Genomic DNA, 22,815 nt, shown 5'->3' on the forward strand with positions numbered 1-22,815 from the left:
TACTCTTCCCTCTTTCGTTCTCTCCCAATACAAAATTATTTTTAACACATCAAATAATTATGAGTGTTATGAGGAAGGTCTCCGGAATGAGGAAGGTATTTCGTTCTCTCTACATCAAATAATTATGAGGAAGGTCTCCGGAATGATAATTAAACAGACTCAATAATAATGTTAGAGTAACGTCGAGGGTTCAAAGTTCGACGTACAAAGGGGAAGGTCGGGGGTTCAAAATTCGACCTATCTAGGTCGAATTTTCAACCCTCGACTTATTATAAAAAAAAACAACAATATTTTTACAAATAGTTTGAAAATAACAACATTTTCCTATATAGTTTCTAAAAAGACAATATCCTTTTAATTTTTCCTATAAGTAGTAATTCGATGAATTATAAATATTATTTGCTTAGTAAGATTTTATAGGCGAAGATAAATCCCGATCTAACAAACATAAATATATATACCACACACATACTTGCTAGAAGACCTAAGTGAGCATAATGGGTCAAGCCCGATATCTAATTCACAACCAAAAACACTTCCTTCAATTTTGACTAAATCAAAATTTGGTCAAATTTACCATTTTGACTTTTAAGGAGTTTTGTCTCTATTCGTTGGCAAACTTCAAAATGCAAGGGAAATTAAGGTATAGTGCTAGTTAAATATAGCAGCAGATAAGAAGCCGATCACATCGATTGTTCAAGTATTTAAGTACTAAACCATAGTCATTGCTCGTAATGACCTGTTTGAATCATGAGTTTTATTGGATGGGTATGGATAATTAAAATTTGAGAGTTTAATAGTTAAATGTGTGGGATACAGAAGTCTCTTTGAGAGTATCCTTCATGTAAGACGGATGGACAATATCTTTTACTTCAAAAACTCAATTTTGGAAGTACTAAAGTTATGATTAAAAAAGTAACAAGCAACAGTAAAAATAATAATAATAAGTAGGTGTATAGAAGTGATATTTTCAAGCAAACTACATCAAGGTATTAATGGTAATTCAACAGCCAAAGCTGCCGATTGTTTGTGGAATGGTATTAGGCTACGTTTGACATTACGTTAGCTATGTCAAAAAGTTATTTGAAAAAAAAAAATCTTAACAATTTTTTGCGTTTGATAAAATAGATTTAAATTAAATGAGTTAAAATCAATTTTAAAAACACGTGTTGACTTTAGAAGTAGTATCCTTCCGGCTTTTAAATTCTTCTAAAATCTAGAATTTAATTAATATTTAGTTTTCAATTTTATACTTTAAAAAGAAGATTTATTTTTATGTATTTATCTTTTTCTCACCTAATCAAATCTATTTTCTATTTTTCATGAGTTGAATACATCATTTTTTAAAAAAAGTATATCATATTCATTTTTTTAAAAATAAAACTATTTTCCTTAATATTTAAAAATTAATCTACAAAACAATTATTTAAAATTTTAAATTACAATCTTTTTTTTTAAAAAAAAGGTTAAATTATAAATCTATTTTAATTATTATGTCTAAAATAAGACTTTTGCTTTTAAAATAATTGGTAGCAGCTCTGCTCTTAGAAAAATTAGCTGTGAAAAGAAGTAAAATAGTATTTGGTAAATTTCAACATATATAAAATGTATATATGACAATGTATGTATATAAGTATATATACATATATAGTATATATATACAATGTAATGTTTGTGTGTGTATAAAGCATTTAGAATCTGAACTCAGGCGATTTTGTTTGTGTGTTTTATATGCATGTTTGTTCATGTTTATTGGTTCATTATTATGACTAGTTGATGACACACTCCCTTATGATTTTAATTTGTATGAAATGATATTTGAGCTGAAAAATCATGATTTTTAGTCCTTTTTTTTAAAAAAAAATTTCTTATTTTTCATGCACGCTTAAGTTCTTTAATTTGTCTACCTATATTAGGTCTTGCATGCTTAGAATTGTATTATATAACTTGTATTTTTATTGTCATTCTAATAGACCCATTGATTAAAGAGTGTCTTGCATGATAGGTTGTAATGTAACAATCAGGTGTAAAAATGATTTATACCCTGCTAAAAAAATAAATTGATTTATTGTTGGACTGAAAAGAAACTATTGTGAAAAAAAAATAAATTATGAACTTGTAATGTTTATGCATGGCTAGGGGTAGAAAGAGCTACATTTGTTGTGATTAGTTAGGACACTTGCAAGAAAAGAGTTAGTATAGTTTCTTGTAGTAATGTGTGAAAGCTAATGCCCCTAGGTCAAATAAATTCAAGTTTAGGGACCAAGAATTTAATTTCAGGCGCCTAAGTTGACATATTATTTCTTTGGTTTTTTTTTTTGGCACTTGATAGTTAGTGCATGAGCCAGTATAGGGAGAAACCAAATTGAGAGTTATTTAAAATCATTCCAGGTTGCTAAGACTTAATTAAAAAAACTTTGAACTTCTTCTTATGTGGATAAGTTTAGAATTAGTTTTAAATTGTGTTTCATTGACTGAATATGAATTGGTTTCATTGTTGAGTACAAGTTAAATCTTAGGAGACGTTCGAAACTAGAGTAAGGAACTATGCAATTTAAATGAGCATATATTTGAGTGATTGTGTGCTTTACTCTATCTTGCTCGAGGATGATCAAGAATTAAGTTGGGGGTGATTGATAGTATTGAAAATATGCTATCTTGCTCCACTTAATTCAGGATTGTTCTTGGATTTTACATGTTTATTTTGTATTTTAAGGTTCCGAGCACATTACAGGTAGAATCAAGTGTTAGTGACAGAATGGAGCTAAAACAGGCTGAAACAGGCCAAATTGCACCAACCAGGAAGGAAAGAGTGAAGAATTACCATTTTTCTCCTACCAGCATGGCATGACAACGCCTTATGGTGCCATGCTCAATGCTGTAGAATGCCCCTTTTTACGTGAAAAGCACACGATGTCAAGACGCTCTAAAGTTCAACACACGTAGATTTCCGTCAGCGTCACGATATTGCAACCTAGCATCACAACACCAACCCGATTTTATAAATAGTTCTTTTAGTCGCTAGGTTAAAGGTATCTCTGATTCCAACTGACTCAACCATGATTTCTCTCTATTTTCTCCATCCTTTTGATCTATTCATGCACCTAAACAATTGCTTGATGTCGATCATGACAATTATGAGCTAAGGTAATACTTTTAGTTTGGGTTTTTAGGAATTTTCCTTATTTTCATGTATTTGTAAGTTGTTGAACCGAATTCTAGATTGTATTGCTGAATTCATCTTTGTTTTTGTGGGATTATGATCATATTATCATATGCTTGTGGATTATAGTGTTGGGATAGCAATCAGGTACTTTTTTAATTTCTTTAATTTTGTTGACAAAGAAAACACATATATATAGTAAGTAGACATGATGCAACGAACAAAAAGGCCTTTGCAATAATGAAATGCTTCAATTCATTGGTTCGAGTTCACATATACCAAATCATATTTGTAATTACTTTTTTTTGATTAATGCATTGAAAAGGAAGAAAGGGTCAGATTTATTTTTTTGTGGAGGAGACTGGTTTTAGGCCATGTTTTAGAGCTGCCTCCCAAACAAGGTCAATTCTATCCACGTCCAAAGCCCCAACTTCATGGTGAGTCCACCCTTCTAGGTGGTGCACCACTCCTCCCGCGTGACATGCGTGTACCACTCCTCGACTCATCGTATACTGCCCCAAGCAAACACCCGAAACAACCACCTCTCTCCGTTAAAAAGTATAAATAAAAAAAATTAACATGATATCAAAACATGAGACTATCAATTAATACCTCGCAATTGCCAAGGCCTTGAACGTCATCAGGCAATCGCATGGCGGCAAGTTCACCGTATGTGCAATCTTTTCTGAAAGCTAAGATGGGAGGGACTACAAATTGATGAAAGTGAGTTCCACTTGGGGCCCAACTTTGCTCTCTTGGAGTGATCCACTTCCCAACAATCCAAGTCTGTTTGAGTTTGACAACACTTTTACATGATGAGTTAATGTATCACAAAAAAGACATGCACCAGAAGCTTTGCATGTTTAAATTTAGGGTAGTTGTGAATGCGTAGATATAGCCCAAACTAAAATAATTTTTAGATATAGCAAAATTTTAGATCAAGTCTTCGGAATAATCAGTACTAGACTATATTATTAGTAAGAATCTATCAATAATAAAGTCTATCACTAATAAAAATCTATCCGTAATAGTCCATCACTAATAAATTTTACTATATTTGTAATTGTTTAAAAATATTACTATATATTGTTTAAAAATATTATTATATATTTAATTATTAGTTCTAAAAGCTCCATCCATTGCCATTACCACGAAATTTACCCACATAACTATTAGCATGTCACATTGATTGACAATATTTCAAGGCAAACCATCCATTTTTAGTAAGTTGTTATATTTAAATGCTTATTTCAGGTCTGTTTCTGAGTGCTTCAAAAAGTGTTATATATATAAAGCATTTAAAAAGATGTCAATCCAAACATGTTAGTAATTACCTTGCAATTGCGGGCAGCTTGGTACTTAGTAACCTGAACCAAGTAGTTTTGACAATCCGCAGGTGCTTCCTTTTGTATTTTCTCAAATCTTTCCGTTGAAAGTGTAAGCATCTATAAGGAATTTTTTGGGGAAAAAAATGTAATTAAAGGAAGCACATTAATCAAAAGGGTCAACTTTACTCTATAATCTAGCAATTTAAAATTAATTTGAATTCCAAGTCCAATAGTGATATATATTTTAATAATATTAGAGTACAAACTAAGTAACATGTGATAGTTATGCTTCCCTATTAAAAACTTTCTTTTTCAAGAAAACAAAAGAGTATAAATTATTCGAAAAAAACTATCTGATTGTAATTTAATAATTTATGACTACTTCATTGAATGATTTTTCGAAGAACGATAGACTTACAAGAACTCGAACTTTTCGTCGACAAAGATAGAGAGCAATGGCTCTTCCAAGCTTAGAAGTTGCTCCAGTTAGAAACACTTCTTTAACCTCCTTTGGAATTTCATTGAGAATCACAGCCGCTGTTAGTGTATTCCCATGCACAACTCTTACTCTAAGATTTGGATGGTTCTCCACAAAAAGTGTTCCACCACCATTCAGAGCTTCATTCTGCGTCCAAAAATTAACCACAAAAACAAATTATAATATTCTGACTTTAGAAACTTAATAAGATAAAAATTACATAAAATTACTAAAAGAAATTGTTCAACTACATTTCACCAGTTTTTCTCTTTCTTTAATACTAGTCAGTTTTTTTATGTTGTGTGGTTGGACTTGACTCTGTGAAGCCTAGGATGTATTCAAGTTTGTAGGGGTGAGTAATGCATTTGTCCTTTAAACAAAAAGGGTATTTTTGGGAAAAAAGAAGTATATTTTATAGTGAGAGGTAAGAAATTAATTAAGAGCAGGAGTCTTAAATGAAAGAACATGATTCATGTCCTCAAACAATATAAAAGATTAAACCCACTACTGAAAGATATTAATTTCCCCCACCAACCCAATTCAGAGATGATCAGAGTTACATTATTAAACATTTTTGCCAAAAGAAATAAAGTAAGAAGACCTACCTTATTCAGTGCAGCAAGGCTAATGACCTTAACCCCCAGTTTGTCAGCTCTCAGAATTGCATCCTCTATATGTTTGTTGATGCCTTCTCTTGCAAATGGCAAGAAATACTGTACCACACAAACAAACAAATAATTAGGAATTAGGTATTCATTAAGTGAGAGTAGTGATTATTAATTAATTAACAAAAGAAATAATAAATGACCTGAAATCCAAATCTTGGAACAACCCAAGTTTGATGAAGCCAATCTCTAAGATTGTAGTAAGAATAAAGGAAGATTTTAGAGCGGCCCCACATGATAAGCATCACTATGAAGGCAATGGGCCATGATGGAAATAAGGACAACTTTGTCACAAAGGGACGTGAAGCAAAGAATCTTGATACAAATGGCGCATGCATTGATGAAGTTACATCCACCACATGGGCTAGAAATACGAAATCAGGAACCCTCCCATTTTTTCCTGCATTTATTCAATTTTTACTTATTTACTTCAACAAACAAACAAATATATATATATCATTTACTTTTTATCATCCTATATTTAAGTGTATTCAATTGGCTTAAAAAAACTTTCTAATAATGTGATAACACTATCATAAATGTTTCGTCTACTCCTAAAATCTGCAATTTACGACCCTTTTCTCAAGGCATTAACGTGAGAGCCGTATCTTTATGAACTTTAGCACTTTAATGACACCAAGTTGTAACCACCCGTTAATGATGATTATTGAATCAAGCTGGAAAACAAAAATATTGAATAGAGTATGTTTTCTATTTTTTTTTTTTTGCCGCTCATCCACTTGTCTAATCATATTTTGTCACGTATCAGATAGTTATTATATTGAAAAGTCTAAAATCCAACTTAAGTTAGTGTTTATTGTCTACAAATATGGGATTGTTTGACTCACCAACTTCTTAAATGGATATAAACAACTCAACTTCAATAATAACCATGGATAACTTTATTTTTCTCCCTCTACTTTTCACTTTATCGAATAATTCCATTTTCTGCTTTTTTTTTTTTTTCCTTTTAACTTCTTTTTACAATTCTACACTATTACATCCAAACACAAACTTACTAACATTAATATATTAACTTCATTCAATGGGTGATCAGGCATAAGTAAAGGAAGTGAGATGGGAGACAGACCTGCATTTAAGCTTTTCTCCTTGTGTAATTCCCAAGAGTTTTTATGAAGTGTGTTTCCAATTACATCAAATAGAGGCATGAAGAGGCAGAAATTGGTCCCTTTCTCTGTATGGTGAAGGGTGTGGTACCTAATAAAATCCATGTTTTAGTTTTGACCAATCGTAAAAACAAAATAACAAATTGGTGTGTATATATATTTTTTACCTTTTTTATTTTATGTGGTTTTAGAGCATTACTCATTGATGATGAAAGCGATTTATGCAATAAAAAGAGGCAAAGGTGTCAAGAAGCTGCCGGGGCTTTCAATTTCATCGACAAGCTTCAATTACTTACGAATGCAACAACTTTTAAATTTTATCTTTTTAGACAGATATTGTGTAAAAAGATGGGGAAAAAAAAAATCAGTACTTACGTTGGAGTGTACAGTAGATATCGAAAAATTGGGATAGCTTCAAACAACCGATGCGGAACAACTTCAACATTGGAAAGCCCTAAGCATCTGAGAAAGTCAAATACCAAAACGTAACAAACAACCATGGCCGTCGATCCATACCCTAGAAGACTTGTTCCAAGAATTGGTGCTCCAATTACCATACTCCACGCAAGATGTTCCAGAACTGTCGCATTTCCAGCTTTATTGGAAAAACAGAACAAAAAACCAAAACTTTCAGAGATTTAAGATTAAAAAACAAATTTTAAGAAGATCCCAAATGAGATTTAAGTTAATAAATTGTTGGGTAACCTGTGAAAGACTGTGGAACTGGGGAAGAATGATGAAGAGAATGGTAATGAGTAAAAAGATGGTGGTTGGAGTGGAAGAATCTATGGAAGATGTAAAACAATGGCTCTGCAATTACAACATGGAGTATTAGAACTGCAATGAACCCTTTTGTGTTCCAAAGAGGAAGATTTCCAAGCGAAGGGAATAGGTAAATCATCATGGAAGCCATTAGAGCTTGAAGTAACAAGAAATTATCCCTGAAATTATGAAGAGAAAATTAATTATTTGGAAAGAAAATGATGTGGGGTTGATGTAATTTGAATGTTAAATAGTTAAATAGTTAAATACCATTCCCATTCCATATCAATCTGTTTGAAATCAACTCCTTGTTGAAGAATCCGACGGTTTCTTGTCAAGAAAAGCATGTTGCTGTAGGAACTCCAAGCGATATGAATTCCCACTCTGAGTAAAGAGATCAAAAGAATATGGAGACACCAATTGTTTATGATGTTCCCTTCTTCATATAATGAGTACAAACCCTTTGCAAGCAATGGCCCATATAGCAAATACTGCATCATTATTCAATTAAAACAAAAAATTAAACACATGTGAAATCAATAATACACTTGTGAATTTCATATTCCAAAAGTTTACCTTGAACATCCCCAAATTGTCCCATGGCCAAGATGATAATGGAGCAACCATTGCTAAATCCCAAATTTCTCAAGCCACAGCAATTCAATATACTCTAATGTGTGTATTTTTCTCCTTATAACGAAAAACCAGAGCAAATCTCTCGAGGGAAAGGAATATAATTTGAAAAAGAAGTTATGAATGGCTAGAAACAAGAGGACTGAAACTCTGAAATCTTTCTAATCTTCTTGTTTTGAAGGTTCCTTGAAATCGTCCTAAAGAAGCTTTGAACAGATATAAATCCTACAAAGTTTTATGTGTGTGCAAGTCTATATATAGAACAAAAAAGAAAAGTAAAAACAAAGAAACAAATCTGTTGGTCCAGCTTCTGTGGGTGGCCGGCCTTTATAAATGCTGTGAAGAAATCAAATTGGCGATGTGCAAAGAAGTTGACTCAAGTAGATACATTACACTCCCATTTCCCTTCGTTTTCACACTCTCCCAATTTTGTACAAACATACATACATACTTTGAATCTCCCTAAGATGTATCGAATCCATGTTATTTTCCTTATTTACAATTTTGACCTTAAAAGAGTATTTTATATAAAATATAAATCTACCCATTAACTTAAATTTTTTTTTTGTTCATCGATCATTTAAAATGGTATCAGAGTAGAGATAATTCAAAGAGGTCATGTCCTCAACCTCTTGCAATGTTTATTTCCTCCTCATATAATATTGGGAGATTTTTCATAAAATAGCAAAATTTAATTATTTTAGACTTCTATCTATATCAGTATCGATCAGTATTTTTTATTTTTGCTATATGTGAAAATTTCTCTTTAATATTTGATTTTCACTTGTTGGACATTATCCATATTTCAAGCTCACAAATTAGAGTAATGTTAGTGATATATAATTAAATCTACGTTCATCCACTCTCTTAAGCTTTTGAATCAATCGATGATTAAAGAAGACTTTAATCTATTTCACTGTAATAATAAATTATTATTTTGATGTCGATTCTCTGTTGTTTTAAGTTGTTTAGTTTGGTTCGTATTAGTTATGGTAGGGTAGGGGTTATGGCAATGGTGTACTTAAGTAGTTACTCGTGGCGGCCAAATAACCCATGCTCATGTACGCGTTTCTCATGTTCAAACCCATATTCTGGCACAGCTGTAGTGATGGCACATAATACTTCCCCTAAATTTAATGCTTATTATGGTTGGGAGAATAGGGGTTACTTTGGACCTTTTCCCCCCAACTTTTTTTCCCATTCTTTTTCATTTTCCTTTTTCTCCTTGGGGTTGTTTTTGAAAGCTGACTAAAATTACTTCTTAAAATGTCAGGTATGTGTTTGGGGACCATCCAACCAGCCACCACATAACTCCCTCCCTGCCCCTACCACGCTTAGGCCCTTGCAAACCCTTTCCTTTTTACTTGTCTTGCACACGCTATTGCTCCACGAGGAGCTTAATAATAACTTCAATTATTCCGAGATATAACTATTTCGCTTCTCAATAGGACATTTATGCACCAATATCAGATTTTTGAGGTAAATTATGAATCAACCATAAAACCACACAAGCGTACGGTAAAATGTTATTTTGCTTTCGGTTTGAGTTTAGTTTTTATTTAGTCTTTAGATTTCAAAATGTTACAATTTTAGAAGGTCTTTTGGGTAAGGAATGGAATTATGAACGGAAAGTTGTGAACTTTTAGGACCCACAACGTAAGGAGTCAATAAGACATAAAATTGATGGTTTTAGTCATAGAGCCCATGAACTCTTTGAGCCAAATACGGGGTGGAGTTCGCAACTTCTTACTTCCTAACTCCTTAGCCCAAACATCCCCTTCATATTTTAAGTTTAATTTCAATTTAGTCCCTAAATTTCAAAATAATACATTTTCAACCTAAAAATTTGAGTTTTGTTTCAATTTAATATCTATGTTTTAAATCTTACACTTTTAGCTTCAATTTTTTTTCACTAAATACTCGATTTTTTTCTTTAATCATAACGTATATTAGTTAATTTAGAAGAGGTATAGTTAATTAAGTTTAATCATTTTTTTATCGCTATTAAAATTTTATTTTCATAGTTATTTTTAATTTAATTCATAGACATTAATGTTAAAGACTGAAAGTGAGTAAGTATGAATCTTGAAAGTTAGGAACTAAATTGAAATGTAGGGACTAAACCAAAACCAAACTTAAAATCTAAAGACTAAAAATGTAAAATTATAAAAGTCAAGGACTAAATAAAAAATAAAATCAAAACTTAAGAACCCAAAAGATATGTTTCTCTAAGAAATATCAACCATGCGTAATTTATATTTTGGTAGCATTTATATTTTTAAGAAGCATACATAAAATGATGTATGTGTTAGTTTAGCTCAATGCAAATGGATGATGCATCCGTATATGTGAGAAAACCAAAGGTTGAATTCAAACATATAAAGAATAAACTTTCAGATAAAATCTTTGAGATTCTGCCCAACTGTTTTCGGATAATTCTTCATTCCTTTTTTTGTTTTTTTAATATTGATAAAATAGAATTGAGTATAAAGTTAAAAGACGAATCCATTTGATTCCATATTGGAAAGTGTTCGTTTCTTTTCAAAAAGAAATGACTTGATTTAGAAAGATATGCATTGAACTACACAAGAAAAAGTTTGTTTGTAGGGAGTCTTTTTATATCAACAATGTGAGAAGAATGAGATTCAATAGTTGAGAATATCCTTTAATCTAATATTATCTAAAAATGGTTATCGAGAAAACATTAGTCTCCTTCTTTTGCCCTTTTTACTGATTGGTTATGAGGTTATTCTACGTAATTTCATATTTTAAATATTAAATTAAATTTAAAAACAAATTAAAAAAAAAACATCACGTCCAAGTAAAAAAGACAACTTCTTCAGGAAATTTTTTTAAAAAACTATACGCTATCTAATTTATATTTTTATATTTTTTTATATTTAAAAAGATTCCTAATTTTTAGTCATTTTTTAAAAAGTTTTAAAAACATTATATACTATCTAAATCTAAAAAAATTGAAAAAAGAATTAAAAAATCATATACTATCTATATTTATCTCAATTCAAAAACGGGTTATGAAAACAAAAAGATTTGTTTGAAAAATATCTAAATCTAAAGGTACATTTTCTATTAAAAAAAAATTCCAAAAGTATAAACATTTGGAAACTTTTTTTTATTTATAAGAATTTTCCAAAAATTAATACGCATTTAACATGAAAATAATAGCATAAAATGAGATGCATTTAACGTGATACTCAAAAGAAAAAATATTAAATTTGAATTTCATGTGAATATATAATGAGATAAAATGAGTTTGTTTTATTTTAAAGTTTGTTATGCATAACGTGATACTAAAAAAAATTTATTATGTTTTTTTTTAAAATTTTTTTTCCAAAAATCCATTTTTTTTAGAAAAAATAAACTATTCGTTGATTTTAGTTTTGATTTTTATATTTGAGATCAAATCGAGATTTAAGATTAAATCAGAATTTTCTCAATAAATGGATGAAATTATACTCCCAATTTTCTTGTAAGGTAACTTTTTTTTTTTTATTCTTTCATCTTTTATGTTTTCATTATTTTTTCTTTTTGCAGCTATGTTTTTTTTTTCAATTTTTCTTTTGATATGTCTACATTAATTTATACATTTCTTTTATAATTATGGATCTAATATGATAATTTTTTCCATTATTTGAACTAATCTTTTTCTTTTATTGTTCGTAAACTTCTTATCAAAATCAATAGTTACTATCAATTAGGTGGAGTCAAAATAATGACAGGAATCGAGTGATTTCTTTATATATGTTTTTACTCATTTTAAATTTTAGTACATATAAAGTGATTTGATGTATTTATTATTTTGTAAAATGCTTTTTTTGTAGATTTTTTTTTCTATTTTTTAACTTTCGTAAACCCACATGACGGTTTGTACTAATTTATTAGGTCTAAGAATAAATTTTTAGTGTTTCTCTCTATACAGAAAAAATAATATGTTGGTATAAATTAAAAAACTAAAAAAAAAAAAAAACTTTTTACTAAGAGAGGTTATTAGAAAATGGTATAATATATATGTATATTAAATTAGAGTTTAGAATTTATGAAAACCATTCAAATCAAAGCGTTTTTTTTTTAAAATAATAGATTATCATTTCTTTTTCAAGATTTTGAATTAAGAAGATAATCAAATAATCAAACTTAAAATAAGAATGATTTTTTTAACTAATAAAATTCAAATTACAAAATAAGTAACCAAGGTTTTAAATTCTTTTTCATTTTAAATAAATAATTTTAAAAATTCTAAAAATATTAGGTTGGTTTAAATTCAAGCTTTAGATTAAATAACCAATCAAATGATATGAAATAAAATAAAAGTTTAAATTATGTAGCTAATCAAAATAAAAAATTAATAATTGGAAGGTTTATGTTTGTTCTTTTTACAATGTTTTATTTATATTATTTTAATAATATAATATATTTTAGCTATTGATGATCAATTTACGATGATAATTTATTAATTATCTATATGTAAACTAAAATTTGATCCAAAGTTGTTTTCGTGAATTAGTTTAATTTAAACTCATATAAATAGATTATATTTTTAAATTTTTATAATTAGGTTACACTTTAAACCTTTCCAAACACGTAATATCAAACTAGTTTGGAAAATAACATGAGTAAACAAAAAGATGTGGTATATATAAATGAAATGGAAAAATACTTTTTGATGCGGTTAAATTTTCAATATAGTTTTCATTTGGTAAGTTTCAAAAATGATACATTGTACCTTTTATGTTTTAAATTTGATTTCTGTTTAGTTTCTATATTTCAAAATGTTACATTTTTAAACCTTTAATTTTGATTTTTTTTTTTTTTTAAATCCCTTGAGTTTCAATATTTTTCTTACTTTTAACCCTTGCATTTTTGCTGATGTCTACTTTGGTTTTTGGCTTTTAACTTGTGTTTATTAATTTAAAAGAAATATGAAGTGGAATTTTAAGTTCATTTTTAATAGTGAAACCTAATAATTATAATTCTTTTAAATTAATTAATAGATGATATTAAGGATTGAATGTGATTTTTTAGTAAAATCTAAAGATTAAAAGGGTAAATCTCGACATATTGAGATGAATTAAAACATAACTCAACACTCAATAATAAATATGTAACATTTTGAAATATAGTGTCCAAAAGAAAAGTAAGCTCGAAATTCTATGGTAAAAATATAAGATTTCTAAATTAAGTAAACTAAATGAAAACTACCCCGGGCAACTCAAGATCATATGATGTCTTAGGCAAAACTTTAATGGAGATGTCAAAATTCTAAAGTAAAAGTATAAGATTTCAAAACTAAGTAAACTAAATGAAAACTACCAAGGGCAGTTCAAGATCATATGAGGTCTTAAACAAAACTTTAATGGAGAGGTCAAAATTCTAAGGTAAAAGTATAAGATTTCAAAACCGTAAACTAAATGAAAACTACCAGGGGCAACTCAAGATCATATGAGGTCTTAGGCAAAACTTTAATGGAGAGGCCTTCATATAGAAAATATTACCCAAAAGTTATTTTTCTTGCTTTTTGAGATTCAAAATTATGTATTAAATTTTGATAGTTGAAGTGCATTAATATATCATTTTCAATAGATAATATGACTAATTTATTTAATATTTCTTGGGACATAGTTGACCATAAATAATATTTAATTAATTTTAATTTTGAAAAGCTTCTTTCAGGCTACTGGTATTGTTAATATATTCTATAAGCAATATATGCATTTGGAAAAACATTTACCTTATATATATATATATATATATAGTTGAATATTTTAATAGAACAATCAATTTCATTTTGCAAGACTTCTCTAAACATTTTTAATTCAAAAAATATATCTAAACAATTAATATCAGAAAACCTATCATGTTCTATGTATTTTCAAGATTAATACAATATCTTTTCAAATCATCATCATCAAATGACTTTTAAAATTTTTTATATCAAATAAAAAGTAAAAGATATTTTCATATACTTGAAATTGTTCAAATCTATTTTTAAGTAAAATTCTTTGATTTATAATATAGTAAAAGTAATCAATTCTAAAAAAATCTTTAGTGTTTCTTCAATGTCAACATTCTCATCAAATTATTTTTTCTTTGAATCATTCTTTTTTCAGGAAATATTGGTTTTGCATTTATATATCATTTCTAATTTCTTTAACTGAAATCATAGCATATGTGAATCCATTTTCTCCATATTTTTCTAAAAATGAAACTAAAGCTTTCAAATGATCTAAAGCAACATCAATATGTAGATCTTTATGTTGTAAGACTTTACTCACAGAATTTACATCAAACAAGATATCATACCATATAATCATGCCTAACAAGAATTCAAAATTTTCAAATTCATAAGTCACTAAACAATTAGCTTCACTTTTCACTTTAGGATTTTCACTATTGTCTCTTAATTTTAATAAAGTGTCTCTTATTTGAGGCGCTTAAAATCTTATTGCCTTTACACTTTTAATTCAGCTTTCCCATCTTCTTTGTGGCAATGATTTGATAGTCAAGTTAGTTATGTGATCTAGCAAAAGTTTTCACCATTTTGTAGATGAAGGAAATAAAGAATAATATGTTGCACAACTTCAAAAAATATCATAATTCTATTATATGAGCTAACAATGTCAGAAAGAACCATGTCAGAAAGTAGTAGATTAAGATTATGACAACCACAAAGGTGTATGAAATGCTCTAAAATTTATTTCCAGTCATCTTTTTTGTACACCTTGTTCTTTTCATATTAGATTCATTGTCATATCCTTGTCCTCTTATATTCGATATATCAAGTTTAAGATCCCTAATTGTGTTTATAAGCACATCAAATAAACATTTTCCAATAATATCTTCAGCTTTTAAAAATTCTAAAAAATATTCTTCTATTTTTATTAGACTTGTTGAAATATCAACACACCTCAATATAAGAGACATTTGTTTATGATGACTTACATCAAGTGCATAATCTAATATATCTGGAAAATGTTTGTTTCTTTAATTTTTTTCAATAATTATATTTTTTATTTCAAGTCCTAATAGTTGTATGAGTATATTTTATATATTATGTCGAAGATAATGATAATGAATTTCTTTATTTTGAATACAATAAATATGTTCTTGTATTTTTAGATCAAATTTGGCATTCATTTCAATTAAGCTTAAAAAATTTCCATTATTTTCTTAATAAATTTTTCATTACTTCATTGAAATGCTAAATTACTTTTAGCAATATTTTTAACAACAACAATGATTCGTGTTAATACTTTATTTCAATATTCTTTTCCTTTATTAATTAATACTTGAACATCTTTATCAATTGTTTTAGTTTTTAACAATCTAATATGTAAATCAACACAAGCATTCATATTACATATGTGTTCGTTACTAGTTTCATGACTTTTAAGCCGAGACCTAAGATTTTTCCAATCGTTAACTCCATCAATAGCCAACTGTATTAGATTTAATACCAAATAACTTACGACAAAAACAATAAACTTTATCAAAATCGTTTGAGTAAACTAGTCAATTTCTATCCTATTTTGCGCCATTAAATAATTTTTTCGTATAATGAATATTATAAAAAATGTCTAAACTTTTCATCTTTTGGAAAAATTAGTTTAGAATCAATATTTTTCCATCTTCTTGAATCATATATATCATATTCAGAATGCATCGTACATATCTCATTATCATTACTAATATCATCATTATTTTCTCTTTTCACTTTCCTCCTCACTCTCTAGTTTTTTTTTTTCCATTCAAGTTTATTTGATTATATGCTTCATTTTCAGCCATATAATTATCTACTATTTTTGTCTCATCTTTTGATTTGTTTATACCTATAATTTCTTTTATTATTTCATCAGTTTTATTACTTTTACTTCCAATAACAAATTTATCGACTTTTCTTCTTGAGCTTTTTATATGCAGATTCATATTTTCTAGTAAACATACTGATATTCTAAGCATGCAAATTATAGAAAAAAAAAATCTTAGATGTTAAGGTATCGAATAATCAATAATATGAAATAATTTTTTTGCAAAAAAAGATAAAAGAATTTGATTAAAAAAACCTAAAACTTTGAATCAGCTGTATTAGTTGAGGAAATAATTTATGCTTTAGCAATTGATAATCAAACTTGGATTTGTAAGGCCACAAAGAATATTGACGAAAATCTAAGAGTTGAGAGAGATTTAGATAAAGGAAGAGAATTCAACTTAAAATTAATCTAACCTACTATACGTAACATAATTATGAGAGGAATTGAAAGGATTTTAGTTTTGAAAAAAAATATATGAAATATGAAAGGTTTTCAACTCTGCCAACATAAACTTATGAGAGTTTTGAGGGAATTATATTAATGATTGGGATTTCTAAGGAAATTTGAAAGAAATTATGAATAAAAAGATAAAATGTTAATAAATTTGAAATGTTAACCTATCAAAATTGAGAGAATTTTGAACCCATTCATTATGGATTTTTTTAATAGTTTGTATTTTTAATATCATAAGAAAAATTTTACGAAAAGTAATAAGTATATTATTTTATATTTTAAATTTTATTTCATTAAAAAATAAAGTCAATATATATGTAAAATATGAGGTATTTCTAAAATGAGGCTTTAGACAATAACCTCACTCGCCTATAACCTAAGTCGGTCTTGAAGACTATAACCAAATAGTTAGGAACCATTTTTTTTTTTTTTTCTCCTAATAGAAAAGTATGACTAGGGTTAGAGTTAGTTGGTAGATTGTAATTTAGGAGGAAAATGAAGGTTAAAATGATGGAAACCTAGATGGGACAGATGGCGGTGGTTTGATACTTGAAGAAGACCCTTCCCTTATTTCTCGCTAACCCTTGCATTAAAAACCGCCCTCCCCTCCCTCACACCTTTCTTTTTGACTATTTCCTTTTTAAACCAAGAACGCCATCTTTCTTATTTTCCATTTCCAACTAATTTCATTATGTTCATTACCCACATTTTTTTTTAAAATAAATTATTACAAACGTAAAATGTAAATATTTTTTCTATATTTAAAAAGGTATTTTTTTACAACCCCTACCTCTAATTTTAAATGCGTGAATTTATGACTATTATCACCAACTAAGTTTACTTTGATATCCACATTCAACTTTAAAATAGAAGGAAAAAAATATATAGAAAATGCTCAAACTTTCTAAATCCATCTACTTAAGACTATTATCCAACATAATTGAAAGAACTAATACCAATAAAAGTACTTTAAAATTGGTGGGGTGGTGTTTAGCTTTGTCTTGTGATACTAGTTAGGATGCAGAATCATAGGGGTGGGAATATTAGGGCAAGTGGGAAGCTATTCAGAGACTTGGATGTGTTGTTTGTTGATGTTTGTGCTATAGTCGGTGTTTTGCGATAGATGATTACTGCTATGCATGCGTGGTGGAGTCCAATAATATCACAACTATTAGATTTTTAGTAGGAGAGGAGGAGGTGTTAACTCTGGTGAAATTATAGTAGAAGATATCTTGGCCATGGAAGCGCACAAGGAGATCAAGTTTTGTTACATTAAGCAATCCTAAAATTCGGTGGTTAATGATATAGCTTATTGGATAGCGAATGCAGGTGCTTCTCATTGTTGATGAGATGTTTTTTCTCCTTGACTTTGTAATTTGATTGAGACAGATATGGTCTCGTCATTTATATATTTTTTTGTTTATTTGATAGTTATTTTTTTTAAAAAAAGGTATTAGAGTCAAGAGTTTAGACTCTCAATTAAAATTGCATGACATTTGAAAAAATCTACCGCATTTAAAATTTGATGGTTGGAATTAACCTCTTTTTTTTCTTTTATTTTTATTTTTTAAAAAGAATTATCCCTGCCATTAATTACAAACAAAAAAAAAAAAAGAAAGAGACAACGCATCCTTTCCTAATTTCCGACAAGATAGCGTTCAGGATTTAGAAGTCCTCTCTTGAATTCATATCAGATTTTGGCCGAACTCCTTTGCAGATATTTCCCTACAACCGACTACCGAGCCAACTTTTTTCCTTGCTTTTCGTTCAAAAAGGGTAATCATTTATGTGCAATTTTACAAGTTTCGGAACATTTTCATAATGGGCTTTTACAAATTTTCTATTAATTAATGTTACCACTTTTTAGATCTTTCAAGTCAATTTTTTTAGGTATTATTAATGTAATATAAAGGTAAAAATTGATAGTTCCATTGCAGCTAGCACTAGAAGGTGGAACATGTCATATTCTTTTTTTCAGAAAAGGAAATACATTACTATCAATTTTTTGCTTCATGTTTTCTAAATTTTCTAAATAAGTAAAAATAATAGTAAATTTTTTTCTTTTTAAAGAGTGTTTGACCTCCTAATTTCACAGATTGCAACTCAATTTTAATAAAAAAACACGGCTGAAATTTGCACATTTATCAATTAACTATATTCTATAATTTTACATCCAAAACATAGGTTATCTAACTCTCATATATTGACTCTAGATTTCATAATTCAATTTAGTGCCTCAAACACTCTCTTACAGTTTTAGAGAGTAAATAATATTAGTTGTATACATCATTAATGCTAATCATAAAAATAAAATAAAATAAAATAAGAGATTTTTTTTTTCTTTATTAGCAGCTTAATTTATTTTTTTCAACACTTGATTATTTTTATTTAAAAGAATCTTATAAATAAATTTTTTTAAAAAATATTTACACTTTTACAATTTTTTACTATAAAGTATAAATATATTATATTTTTTTATAGGTAGAAAGACCCTTTTTATTTGTGTTGAATGCAGTAGTAGTTTATTTCTGTCATGAATGATATTGTTGCCGAGAATAATCTAATCGTCAGGACATTTATTATCATTAGAAAAGTTTATGTTAAAAATATATGAATGATATAATTGGTATTTAGTAGGGGTATTAAAAAAATCTGATGATCGAGAAAATCGATCAATCCAACCTAATTCGTGCCTATTATTAACTCATTTAAGTTAGATTATATTCAAATAAATGAAAATTTTGTGGTTTGGATTGATTCATGAATTCACTTAAAATAACTTAAACCAATTCGAAAACCAACCCGAACTTATTATCAACTCTAAAATGTATATTTCTTTTATACTTATGACACAATTACATATACATATATTTATTTAAGTTTTATTTTTTTGGATAATTTATTCTAAAAACTCTTTAAAATAGTTTGTTTAGTATTTAAAAAAAAATAATTATATAAATTGAAATTGAGTTGTTAATCTTAACTCAATATATTAAAATAATTAAATCAAATTTTAAGTATTAATCTTTTACTTCTTTTTAGAATAAATATTTAAATAAATAGTTCAATTAACCCAAATCAACGCAATCTAAATGTTTTTTTTATTGGATTGGGTTCATTTTCTAATTAAAATTATTTAGGTTGAAGAAATTAACGATCTGAATAATTGGATTTGATCTAAAAAGTTGTTCAATCCAACATAAAAAAACGGTCTTTTAGATTTACATTTTTTCTGGAATTTTTTTTTTGTTTTTTGGGACCCGCGTGTTTTTGTTAAATTTGCAGAGTTAAAATAGTGGGGTTCTATTTGTAATATCCATAATTACTTATGTTTTTCTTGCAATTTATATTGCCTCATGGTATAATTGATAATTTTACCTTATTTGATCTATGAGATATAAATGGTAGGATAAAATCATATTATATTAGATACTTTTAATTATTGAGTTCTGCTAAAGTTGAACAAAAAAAAAAAAAAAAATCAATTTATATAAAAAAGTGAATTCATGATATGAAGATTATAAAATTAAATATTATTCATTTTTAATTAGGTTGTGAGTAGAATTTTATTAGAATGTTGGATGATAATGGATAGGTGTCATAGTGATCGGCAACAGTGTGGATAATCAACTCTTGAAATTATTTATTTATTTATTTATTTTTTAAAATTATTACGTTTTTAGTAATGGAGTTTAGGTTCGAATCTTCATCTTTAAGGAATGGAGTATATGTTTTTTCCAAAGAAAAAGATACTCTTATTACACACCACAAAAGACTATATGTTAATTACCCTAGGACAATTACATTTTAACCCTTCACTTTGTCTTCTAATACAAATTGCAAGCTTCGTGGAATCGTATTGCATTGCATTTTCAACCCTTTTTTTTTACTGTATCAAGTCTTTTTCATTTTAAAATTGGTCAATTTTACACTATAACATAATATGTTTTTATAATAAAATAGGAGTAAGGAATCCAAACTACAAACTTTTAAGATACTTGCATGTCAGTTGAGTTATAAACTAACTGAATATAAATTTAAATTAGGGATTAATTTTTCTTTTAAAAAATTCCTTAAAGGAAGGATTACGCTAAAATAAGTCCAAATTTCTGGTATTTTCTTAAAACGACCTATAAAATTAGGTATCTTAAAGAGGGGTTGGATTTCACTAAAATAAAGTCGAAATTTCTGGTTTCCTTTTACCGGCTAGTAGTTTAATTTCTCTCAAGAAGTTTATGTCAACCCACTTAATTAGCACTCATGTCTTGTAAGTTTATCAATGGTTAATTTTGACCTTCGTTAGTGAAAACATTGATTGTAAGTTTATCAATGGTTAATTTTGACCTTCGTTAGTGAAAACATTGAAAGTGTTGTAAAATATAATAAATTACTTTGATAGTCAAAGTAAGCATATCAATAATTATTGTTAAAGGTTCTAGAAATAGAAGATATAATGTTTACATGGAAAACCCTAGAATAGAGAGAAAAAACCACGATAGAGAGTCTTCTTTTTATTATTTTTAACATAATACGAAAGATACATGAGATTTCTTATTTATAGGTTCCAACAAGCCTTAATATATATATATATATATAAAAGAAAGAAAATTAGGGTAAGATAAATTAGGGTAAGATAAATTACTTTCATACCCCCAGGATATAAACAATCACCTAAGTCCCTTAGTTTCAACACTCCCCCTCAAGTTAGGGTGCAGATGTTAATCAGACCCAACTTGCTAATTCATGAGTCAAAATTTTGCCTGAGTAGCCCTCTAGTGAGAACATTAACAACTTGTTGATTTGATGGAATATACAGAATACATACACTACCATTGTCCAGTTTCTCTTTTATAAAGTGTCTGTCAATCTCCACATGTTTCGTACGATCATGTTGTATTGGATTCTTGGTTATGCTTATAGCCGCTATATTATTACAATAGTCGTTCTATTATTACAATAGAGTTTCATCGATAAGATACTATCTTGATGAAGATCAGACAGTACTTTCTTCAACAAGATTTCTTTATAGATTCCCAATCTCATAGTTTTGTATTCAGCCTCAACACTACTCTAGCAACAACACTTTGCTTCTTACTTCTTCAAGTGACCAGGTTACCCTACACAAAGGTACAATATCCCAAGGTAAACTTTCTGTCAATAACTGGTCCTGCCCAATCAGAGTCGGTATAAGTCTCAATGCATTTCCTATCGGTTTTTCTGAATATTAAACCTTTACCAGGAGTGCTTTTCATATATCACATAATTTGATTCACAACTTCCATATGTTCTTCATAAGGCACCTACATAAACTGATTGACTATGCTAACAACATAGGAAATGTCTGGTCTGGTATGTGATAAGTAAATTAGCTTTCCTACTAGACGTTGATACCTCTCTTTATCAATAGAAAATTCGTTAACAGAATCTCCGGGTTCAACATTGAATTCTATAGAAGTGTCAGCAAGTGTACATCCAGTCATGCCTGTTTTCTTTAAAAGATCAAGAGTGTATTTTTGTTGTGAGACAAAGATCCCTTCCCTTGATCTGGCCATTTCCATTCCAAGGAAATACTTTAGATTCCCGAGGCCTTTAATTTCAAACTCGTCTGTCATTTTCTTTTTCGGTCTAATGATCTCAACAATATCAATTCCTAACAATATCATCCACATATACGATTAGGACAACATTTTTTAAGATACTGACCTTTTTATGAACAATGTATGATCAAAGTGTCCCTTAGTAAACCCCTAGGACTTAAAAAAGGTAGTAAACCTATCAAACCAAGCTTTTGAGGACTATTTCAAACCATACAAAGACTTCCTAAGTTTGCACACCTGATAATTAAACTGAGCTTCAAAACCTGGAGGAGGGCTCGTATACACATGTTCTTCTAATTCACCATTTAGAAAAACATTTTCACATCAAGTTGGTGGAGAGGCCAATCTTTATTTACTGCAACAAAGAAAAGATCCCGATATTGGGATTGGTGTCCTAATTCTCTCGGAGTCTCGTTATTTTGTAAAGATACACATTGTTCGATGAATAAAATAAGTGTTATTTAATTCTGGCATTTACTCATATCCAATAAACAAAGCTCCTTGGTTATTTTATGTGAGCTTAAGCATGTATATGTGATATACAAGTGGATCATGTCTTAAGTGATAACCTAAATAGGTCTATAGTATAAGGATTAAGGTGGGACACCTGATCCTAGTGACACTATGGATACGACCCGCTTTATACAGATTTGCAAGTGTTATAAACTACTAAGATGGTTGATCCTAACCATTCGTGTGGAGACGTAGGGTAGGGTGTCCTATACAAAGAGTTTGTATAAGACCTAGACCACGAGATAACTAGACTCTGTATATAATGCC

General features: G+C 28.5%; 1 protein-coding gene across 1 annotated transcript; it reads right to left on the bottom strand.

Annotated features, from left to right (window-relative positions):
* Window positions 1-3,378: 3,378 nt before the first annotated feature.
* On the bottom strand, window positions 3,379-8,495 carry LOC120071388 (very-long-chain aldehyde decarbonylase CER3). Its single transcript, XM_039023644.1, has 11 exons — window positions 8,100-8,495; window positions 7,794-8,014; window positions 7,467-7,702; window positions 7,137-7,356; window positions 6,725-6,852; window positions 5,778-6,034; window positions 5,575-5,682; window positions 4,910-5,116; window positions 4,498-4,608; window positions 3,776-3,949; window positions 3,379-3,675 (listed from the first exon to the last, which is right to left on the bottom strand). The coding sequence occupies exons 1-11, from the start codon at window positions 8,148-8,150 to the stop codon at window positions 3,505-3,507; spliced, it is 1,884 nt and encodes a 627-aa protein (XP_038879572.1). The 5' UTR covers window positions 8,151-8,495; the 3' UTR covers window positions 3,379-3,504.
* Window positions 8,496-22,815: the final 14,320 nt, after the last annotated feature.

This window comes from Benincasa hispida, chromosome 2 (assembly GCF_009727055.1).
Source record: "Benincasa hispida cultivar B227 chromosome 2, ASM972705v1, whole genome shotgun sequence".
In the NCBI taxonomy this organism is placed as follows: Eukaryota; Viridiplantae; Streptophyta; class Magnoliopsida; order Cucurbitales; family Cucurbitaceae; genus Benincasa; species Benincasa hispida.